This window comes from Egretta garzetta, unplaced genomic scaffold (assembly GCF_000687185.1).
Source record: "Egretta garzetta isolate BGI_Z169 unplaced genomic scaffold, ASM68718v1 scaffold108, whole genome shotgun sequence".
NCBI lineage: Eukaryota > Metazoa > Chordata > Aves > Pelecaniformes > Ardeidae > Egretta > Egretta garzetta.
The window spans coordinates 5,238,988-5,249,504 of NW_009260614.1; the positions used below are offsets into that span (position 1 = coordinate 5,238,988).

Here is a 10,517-nt window from a genome sequence, read left to right on the forward strand (position 1 = left end):
TTCCTGCTATGATTGCACCACTATCAGTTCAAAGCTAGCCTAGGTGGATCTACATACCCTGGAGTCACAGCCTGACTTGATCCCCTTGGCAAAGCTTTTTGAGTATTTAATACATCTGAGCTTAAACAATGCAACTGTCAAATATGTCAGCATTCACGCACACTTCCACCACTCCTTTTATTTCATCAGTCTGTCCTACCTCGTTAACTGGTGAGCTGAACATTCGGCATAAGGTATTTTAAGCAGACACACCGAGGAGGCTCCTTCCAGCCTGTAACAAGACCTCCAGCAGAGCCACCTATTCCCTTTCCATGGTATTTTAAAACAAGTCCCCCAAAACTGTCAAGTTGCTTAATTCTTCTTGATCAAAGCAACACTGAAAATATGAATGAGTCTTCGTATTTATACAGGAATGCTTCTGCCAAGCTCTTCCACACTACCACATCTCATCGTTTGTATGATATAACCACAAAATCCAGAACAGGATTAAACTACTTCACATGGCAATTACACTTAACAGTGAGATTTTCAGAATATCAGAATTTAATAGAGGATATTGTCTGGTTTAGCAAACCATCAGAAGTCTGCTGTTCTGATCAATTAAGAATATTTCAGATTGACAGACATTTAGGGAGAGATTCTGACACTCACTTCACTATACAGGAGATCACTTACACAACTTACCGCTCTGAACACCACTAGTATAAATGTTTTCTTAAAATGTAAACATTTGCTAAACCCAGGCAACAAACTCAGTACTGATTTTCTTTCAAGACAATTTAATCGCCGACTCATTTTCAGTGGGAGTGAAAAAAAAATCCCTTTGACTCCTTATAAGATGTTTACCACTTCGCCTACAGATTTATTAAAGGCAGTCCTCTTTTGGGAGAAAAAAAGTGAATAAAGTATGACTCAGCTCTCCGGAAAAAAACCCCAAAACAATGGTACTGCATTGTTCTCTTTGATGAAGTATTTTAATATATAAAACAAACCCATCACATTAATTCAAAAATTCCCCCAGATGCCACTAATCTAAGATCTCGTGTTGTCCTGCCATTTGTCGTGAGGACAGTAACTGAGGTGTAGCTTTGAGAGTATTCAGGCTACAGCCCACCCCAAATACTCCACTTCCCAATTTCTGAGCAGAAAGAATAAGTTAATGATGACCCAACACAATTAAACATTCAGAAGAAGGTAACAAAAAGTGAAATATTTAATTGGAGAGATAAGCACATAGCTAGACCAAGAAAATGATGCAGAGAAAACCAAAAAGAAGTCACTGTTTGCGATATTTATATAGGCACTAGTTTACCATTGCTACAGGGATGAGGAGACTGCCATTTAAAGCAAACTGGCATCTTTGTGGACATTTTCGAAAGCTGATGTAATCAATAACAGCATGCAAACTCACTTCCACGTGTGCAGCTACCAGGCACAGCTACTGCACTTTTACTGGTACCAGAAAAGCTTCAGAAATAGCAATAATTCATACATAAGACAAGAGTGATGAATGTGAACAAGCACCACAAAAGGGAGTTAACACCAGATTTCTTTCCCTCTGTGGTTCCCTATCCCTTCCTACATAATTTGGCCATGCAGATTGGTAGGCAGAGAATAAACTGAGAAAGGGAACAGGTGAAGACTTACTTTTAAGGAATAGAAATGTAAAAGTGTTAGCTGTCAGAAAAGCAGGTTGCAGGCATGAAAACATGGTGCCTTAGAGTAACCACTTAAAGGACATAAAACTTAATAAATGTCCTGGAAAATATGGTTGCCAGATGTATTTATGGAGACACTGTGGTGATAAATACAGTATGACAAATAATAAAAGATGATTAACATCTTTATTTGATAAGGAACAGGATACAGTTCCTATCATTTGGAGTAAGGTTTTTACAGCAATTTAATAGTTTCCCTGAGAACAACAGACTACTACTTCCCCAAGCCTCTATTATCTATTTCTTGACAGAAAACATTGCCATCATTCTATACATTCCTATTTTTTGCTACCACTTGTTAACTGAATGACTTCCTGAACAGTTAAATAGGAAGAAAATCCCCCACCAGCAAGAAACTATAAAAATTTTTAAAATACGTCTGGGGTATAAGCAATACAGAACACGAAGACTTTACTGAGCCTGCAGTTATGATCACTTTAAATCAACTTAAGTACTGGCAGTCATCAGAAAGGGTAACTCAGCACTCCCACATCAACCTGACCACACGGGCCTTTTATCCCCACCATGCTGCAAAAGCCTCTGAGGCTGCACAGTGACGGGATCAGAGAAGTGATACAGCAGAAAGTTGGGGGGTGGGAGGGGAGAGAGTCAAACCAATTTTCAGCCAAACCAGGTCCCTGATCATGGACATCACTTGGCTGAGCACATACCAGAACAGGCACAAACGTGACAGCGAGGATGTAGACTGGTTTAAACTGTGAAAAAGACACTCATATTACTACTGCATGGTCTCCACCCCTTCCTGTATGCCAGCTCTAATGCTCATCAGGTCTCTCACTAAATCAATTAAACTCATTAATCCAGCAGTGTGCTCAACTGGGTGACCAAGCTGAACTGGCTCTGTGATGGGTCTCATGCGCAAGAGCTGGCACAAAGGAAACAATGGGAACACGATCATGGGAGCAGGGAGAGCAGGATCACTCCTTTCAGTAGCAGCAACCTTCTTGACTGGCTTAGCTGTAACACGAAGCCACAGCCTATGGGTACAGTTTGATATGCAGTTTAAAGCCAAGTGCATGCTGCTTACCAAAAGAAATAGCCTGGCCTTCCTTCTGTCCCGCACTCTCCCTTGTGGCAACTGAGATTGGTGTAGCCATGCAGCAGAGCTTAGTTTTTAAGACTCAGTGACTGTCATTTGTAACTGATAAATGACCTTCCTCAAATCCTGATTTCCATTCAGACTCTCCAGGGGAAGCTTACAAACATAATCTGTATCAGAAAGCAAATTCCAAAGCTCAGATTTCCCATCACTCTTTGTATACACAGGTTTTGAACAAACGCAACTGAAAGGGTGTCTCCAGTATAGGTGCATTTAGTCTGGTACAAAACCTAGAGCTGTATATAAAAATATAACAGAAAACACCTGTATTCCAGAATAAGGTTAGGCTCACATTTACTCTTACTTGAAAGCAAATACGCTAGTACAAAACTACGGTTAGATTGGACCCTATAACGTGACATTACATCCTTCCCCATGTATGATCAGGTAAATGTAAGCCTCAGTGTCTCAAATAAATGTAACCTTTGTAACACCAGGAGCTTCTACACCATTTAGAGACTTAGATAAAACTGGAGATAAAGATGCTAAAACTCAGACAGAAGCTGTGAAGACCAGACAGACAGCTTTAATATGTTCACAGTTAGAAGTGTCAGTCAAACACAGAATCTAGAGTTTGGCTAATCGCTTTCCCATTAATTTAGCATACATCTCTAGATACAGCACAAGGAAGAAGATAAAAACAGACATTGTGAGCTGACAATTAAGAAAACCTTACCAATCTTTAAAATTTAGAAGATGCAGCATATGTCATAATAGAAGATGCAGCATATGACATAATGCTGCATAAGCTTGTCAGATGCCTTGAACACAGCCAAATTTATGCTTCGTATTTCACCAAAATAAACGATGTACCACCACAGCCAAATTATATCACAGTGATTTTGGCACAGACTACTGTTAATGTAAGACAAATGTTCCAATTCCTGTGTCTGAAGTCAATGGGAGTCTAATACGAACTTCAGTAGGCCTTAAGAAAGACAATTTACTTAAAGGGTACCAGACATGAAAATTTATAGTGGATGGTTGACATAATTATTGCTTGAACAGTAACTTCTAGCATTCATCTGTGTTTCTTCCTATGTAGATCAAGCCAATGACACTGAAAATACAGATGCAAGGATTGTTTTATACTCTGTGGTTGTATCCACATTAACTGTTTGCAAGTTACTGTATCTTTTTTTTTTTTTATAAAAGCAACCAGCTGCAGTGCTAGTCTAATAATTTTGCATAACACTGATGTAGCAGAGATTAAAACATAAGACAAAAATTACTTACGTTGAGAGTATTTGAATGGTAACCACCCATGCGAATACAAAACGTTACCCTACCAAGGCATGGGTGTGGTGGGTAAGCAGTCATACATGGAAACACTTAGACAAAAAAGGTGAGAGAGTGCTCTTTCTTCTTTCGTTTTGCGTACTTCTCTCTTTTGTTGCCATTTAAATAGCATTTCAAGCCTTGTTGCAATTATCTGTAAGTTAAAAACATGTATTGACAAAAGATGCAATAAAAATCATACAGTCTATTCAGGCCACTTTCTTAGAGGCTTGGGCAACACCCCTATAATCAACAAAGCTGGTCTGGGTTGATCCTCAGTTAATCCTTTTCTCTCACCTACAGGCCATTCCCTCTGGAGCACCACACAGTTAATGCTTCTGTTGTCTTTCAATTATTGATTATGATTCACTGTGCCGTGTATAACTTCTATCTGGTACTGCATTTTTGCTCCATAGTTTTACTAAAAGACATCTTCAGAAACCACAAAATATAACAATAATAAATATTAACAAAAAATTCCCAACTGAATTTAAATTTCTTTTCTCAGTGTGACTCACTACAGTAAGGCAAGCCTCTTCTGCTTATTAAGTAACTAAATCAGGCTTTTTTTTTTTTTTTTTTTTTTTTTTAAGATCTTAGTTATTTTTCAGTTCTTAATGCTGTCAGACACAAGACAAGACAGGGCTCTTAACTGCACACAGCAATGAGCAAATCGCAGCAGTGCAGGTTTCCTGCCCTGCTCTCTACCAATACCAATTTTCAGAACTGCTCTAATAGCCAAAAAAATGGAACTCTCATATTTTTCTGCCTTTCCAAGAGGCATAAATTAACTTCCAGCAATTAATTATCATCTGTGAGGCACATGACTGCTTTGGTTTACAAATAAAGATACCAAGGTATTAAAGAATTAGATGTCAGCCAACCTCATTATAAATAGGCGAGTAACTGAAGTCTATTGCCCGCAAAATACTATAACCTGTTCTGAGAAAACTCAGAGCCTGAAGATGTATAAGGTAGGGTTGAAAAGCAGATGAGCACTTGCTCTGCATCAAGAGTAAAGGAGGAGATCTTCCCTTTTTAGTAAAAGAAACTGGTGAGATCTAAAATAAAGAAAAAAGATTTTAAAAATGAGCAAACAAGCTAAGATTCAACATAGCTAGGGAGCAACACTGTTTAGAAAAAAGAAGACTTTTCCACAGAGGAAGTTTATACGCTCATGCAATTTTCTCTAGAAGAACGATGGAGGCATGGAGGAAACGGAGAGCGAGGGTGTGCTAACAGAGCAAGCAAAGACTGGAGCAGTCGAAACAAGGGCAAGATCACAGGACACCCTCAGACTGGAGGTTGCAAAAGGCCCACGAGAGGGAGAGCAATATTTAAAGAAGATGAGGTGATGGCTGGGAAGGAGGACTGAGGAAACTGGAGGATTAGCTGAAGAGCAGTCATTGCCTAAGACAAGGTCAAATGACCGCCTGTTTGACCGGAGAGGAAAAATCTGTGACCAAGGGTCAAGTGAGGCCGTATTTCTGCTGCTTAACTGTGTGGAGGCAGAAGTTGCTCAGGAAGATGGAAACAGATGTGAAGGGTGATCCAAAAGCTTTTATTTTCCCTCTTCGTTGTACTTGGAGGAGTCAGGCCAGGGAAGACAAGCGTAGGGTGGGGTCAGGAAGAGGAGAAGCAGCACCACAAGTTAGCTGAACGCCAACAGGAGTCAGGCTGACATAAACAGACATGAACTGAAAAACAAACCCAACCAAACACAGCGATTCTTCATTATATTAGCAGTCACACTGCAGTTCTGCATTCTTAAGGTACTATATGCACTGCTCATAAAGCAACAGGACAACCCAGAAGTTTTCTCAAGCACCAGGTATATTTCAGTGAAGAGCTAAAAAGCAATGCTCTTCTTTCTTAAAGACATTGCAGTATTAACTAAGGGTATGCTGCTCACTTGTTCCTCCTATGGCAATTTATATAAAGATATCAAATGATTTAAATTTTTCCAGAGATAATTCATCGTCATGCTTAACTGACTATACCATGACTAAAATTACACAATGCTTACCCTATTTATAGAATAACTTGCAGAGGCTAGTACCATTAACTCTGACATCACTAAATCAGATACTAAAACCAATTCTTGCAGAATTGTAGTTTGTAAAGACTACAAACCACTCAGAAGCACTAGACCTTTGGAGTGAAAGATGTTCCTCTTAAATACACACGCACAATGGCCTTTGTAGGCAGTCATCTTTTTTTCCAACCTTGCTGGCAGAGACTGCTTAGAAGTCTGCTTAGTAAGTGCTGCTTATCAACGTTACCAGTTCTTATCTCGGAAAACTTCAGTCTGAGTAAAGCCATAACCTCATGCTTTTTCTTTTTTTTTAAACTACATAATTTTATTTAAAAAAAAAAATACTAACTATAATAACATACCTAAAGGTCATATAGAAAACTTCACGTCTTAGAAGTATTTTTTAATAAAGTGCCTGAGTGAAAACCCAGCAAGTCTGCCTTTCAACGTCACATGTTAGGAAGCCTATGGGTTTGGTCCACTCCCACACTGAGAGACATTGTTTGTTTTAGCTTCTTAAAAGTTTTAAAACAAAATTCATTCTTCAGTGACTTTCAAGGGAGCGCACACAATCCAGTTCCGCAGTGGGAATCCTCTCCACCCACAAAGGGCTATGGGAAAGCAACTAAGCATCCTGAGGCATCAGGCCAGAAAGGGAAGAAAACGTTACTAAGGCCATCTTCTCTGTGATGATGGTGAAGCGGCCAAGAAGCAATACAAATGGGCAAAGAATTTCTATTTCCAGTGTTCAAAATGCAAGAGAGTCAGTCCACGTCTTCAGGTATATTCATTGTGCCTTCAGGCGAGTCAACAGCTAATTATAAAGAACAGGGTCATGGTATTTTTCAAAATTAAGAGAGAGATTTGGGACTTGGCTTCAATGGGAAAACGGACACCCTGAATATGCATATTTCTACTCTGGAGCAAACTGACCTGCTGAGTGGATCAAAACTTCCTTAGAAATTCTAAAAGGTAGAAACATGTACGTTCAAGGTGTCTGTTCTGCTTTAGAAGCCAAATTCCAGATTTGTCCACTGAACTGAAATAGAAAAATATACAGCTTTAAAAAAAAAAGTGTGAACATTTGTGGGTTTTAGTTAAAAAGATATTTGTTTAAAAATATTAGTAACTATTAAATAAAAATATAACTATTAAATAAAAATAAAACAAAGACCAAGCAAAATGAAAGGGAGGGAGGAAATTTTTTGGCTCTTGGAAAGTACCAACAATTTTGAAGTTACTCCCCAAGAGAAGAGTTTAATACTTGACAGTTACATCAACAACACAGAGCTGAACTTCAGCGCTCAAAACCAGTCCCCTACCAACCACACCTAGCTTTTGAGATGAGTAATAGCATTTTCAGATACTACTTAAGTTTTGTTCGTTCATTTTCTACGTGACATCCCAGACCCCTGCACTTGGAATGCTCAGCCTCTGGGAAATGTGGAAAAATACAGCAACAGCAAGTCTCAGCTCTCGTCAGGATCCCATATTATTGCCACAGGGAAACAATGCAGCTCATGGTGCTGCTAGTTGTACTAGAATCAGTATAGCAACACCCTCCCATCTTCTACACAGCTGAGTAGTTCTCTCCACTGAGAGCTGGCATAATCTCTGACCACAATAGAGATGTCATTTTTACTGGCCTAAGCACAGGAGTAAGAACAAGTTACTCCAATACTGTACAAATTCTTTCTCCTGGCAAATTCTTATTAAAATATTTGATAGACTGTGCCGTTAACAGTTCCTTTATCACAGAATAGTATCAACGGTTATGCTATTCACAGTAAGATGAGTTTAATAATTTGCATATCACTGTAATTAATTTTAGTCTTGAAGAATTAGTGTTTTATGTAACTGCAGTTTCTTCACTGAAGCACCTTCCAGATATGAGAGGGGGAATAATACTAAAGCCTGAGCATTCTGACAGGGAAAAGCTATGCCAAAATGTTTTGTTTGGTAACCTTATTTTCAGAGATGGCAAGCATCCAGATCTGAATTAAACCTGGGGAGGCTGAGAGTGCACCACCTTCAAAAATAAAAATATATTGAAAAATAAGGCATTACTGTTCCAGTCATGCCATCTAGAAAAAACACATATTAATTAAAATCTCAAAAAACCCTACCTTGACCAGGATCAATAAGAAGCACACACCTACTTGCAACACAGGCTGACATCATTACCTAACAGTTCACAGCACAGTGCGCAAAGCTACACCAGCAGCCAAAGGACTCTGCACTTAGCCTTTCTGCGATTGTTATCATATTGAAACTGTATTACCCCACACAAAAGAATTAGAGGGTTATTAACATCTATACTAAGCCAAAGTACAAAAACGGGGCAGGATCTGATGTCCACATTTGTCCTATTTCTTTGTGCTATTCCTTCCCCTTCTCTTGGGCCCATTTTCATTTCAGTATGGGCATTAGAATAGAATATACATCCTACATTACATACCTCTCATGTTGTTCTATATATATGTTATTTCTACTACAGCAGAAATAGTAATTTTTTTATACTTGCTTCCAACAAAAAATCATAGCTGATGCGCCTTGCACAAGTAAAGAATGCATAAGGTATTTATAATCAATATAAGCAATCATAAAAAGCCATTATCCTTCCTTAGGGGAACATACTAATCCAGTTCTATTTTGTCAATGTAATCTTAAATCAGAGGTTACACTACTCCTTTAAGCAATAAATTCAATGCAGACAACTAAAAACATATAGTAATTCCTTTCTTCAATATTTTCTCCATATTAAAATACAATGGAGAAGTTTCAAGGCACACTTTTGGCAAGTTACTTAAAAATAAAACCAACACACATGAGAACAATAGTATAGTAATCAAAGTGGATAAAACCCCCCAAACTGGTCCTATTACTGCCAAAGGAAAATGAGGGAGAGGAGCCATTTTAGAAGCTGTAATTCTTTAGTGCGAGAACACAGCAACCACTTTCAGAATCCGTCCAAATTGCAGCCAGTTCCCCCTGCCATGTGCCTTATTTACAGCATCCTCATCTTCCCACAGCTAAAAAGCATGAGAAAGGCAGCGATTCGTCCCTCCTACAAGGAAGTATTCATCTACCTATCCGATTATTAAATTTTACTTGCACCTTTTTGCCTTCTTTTTAAACAACAACAAAAAATCTATCCAACTTGTAACTTCTAATATACTACTAACATGCAACTACCTTTCCTGGTCAAGAGGCAGCAAACATTTGTACAGTGCACAGTTCCACTGCACACCTGCAGTCAGACAGTCTGCAAGAGCCAAGAAGAAAATCTGCTGGAAGTTGTTCTGTAGCTCTCAGAAGAAAAGGCTAAAGAACAATAAACAATGGTTATTTACCAGAAAGTACACAAAAGCAACCCATACCAATGCCTATCTTATAAGCATGACAGCAAGTAAATCCACCTTCCCCCTAGTGCTCTAAAAGGACAAGCATGTAATCATTGACCTTAATGTAGGAAAAAAATCCACAATTTAAGCACCTCCATCATTAAAATTTTGAAAAGGTAGACTGAAATACTGAAATCCCCGAGGATAAGCACTTTCTCGTGTAATTCCACAAAAAAGAAAAAAAAAGCACCCACACAATTCCCTAGATATGCATAATTAAGAATACATTGCCCTTCTCTAACAGAGGGCTTTCCCAGGGAAACTCATCTGCTCTCTCTCTCTCTCAAAAAAAAAGAGCACTCTGGCATAGTCCCACGGCTGGGTAAGCACCTGTCCTTCAAGATTCTGCACATCTCTTTAGTCCTCCTATTTCTACATTATGACCAGCCTCAAGTTAAATTGCTTGCTCTCTCACCCCTTCACATACATCCCATACACCACTGTCCCTTTAATCCCATCTTCCAAGCTAAGCATTACCATTCTCTGACACGCATACAGTTCTGCAACCTATTCCAAGGGGAAAAAAAAAAAGACTTCCTTGTCCATAATTCCTCCCAGACCAGAAACAAATAACCTTTCCATAACAAAAACCTTCAGGGAAAGCTTATCTTCCTCCTGCACAGGTAAATACCACCCTGAGAGAAGAACTGTCATTTCCTTTGTCTTTTCCAGTAGAGGAACAAACTCTCCACACCAAGTATCCCGACCTCAACCTCTTGAAGTGCCTTTTCACCACACGCACACGGCGAACGCACCCCTACATCACCCGCCATGGCCACATCAACGACAACCCCCTGCCCAGCCAAGAAATGTCTACCTGGATACAAGCATCACCACCCTTTCCCTCCCTTCCCACGGTCCACCTTTCCCAGGGCGGGGAGGCCTTCCTCCTCCCGCCTCCCGCCGGGGCCCAGAGCCCCCTTCCCGGCAGCAGCCAGCAGCGCGTCCTCCGCGCGTTACCC

The 10,517-nt window shown here is 39.5% G+C and overlaps 1 protein-coding gene across 5 annotated transcripts in view; it reads right to left on the reverse strand.

Moving 5' to 3' along the window:
* RABEP1 (rabaptin, RAB GTPase binding effector protein 1) overlaps nucleotides 1–7,160 on the reverse strand; it is a 48,697-nt gene extending 41,537 nt beyond the window's left edge. For 4 of the 5 annotated variants that reach the window (XM_035900589.1, XM_035900591.1, XM_035900590.1 and 1 more), the window contains exon 1: nucleotides 7,085–7,160. In XM_035900589.1, coding sequence (XP_035756482.1) covers nucleotides 7,085–7,133 — 49 coding nt within the window. In that variant the 5' untranslated portion in view covers nucleotides 7,134–7,160. Of the gene's footprint in view, nucleotides 1–4,074; nucleotides 4,222–7,084 lie in introns of those variants that run through there. The other variant, XM_009645114.2, reaches the window with a different exon arrangement.
* Between the last annotated feature and the right edge of the window lie 3,357 nt (nucleotides 7,161–10,517).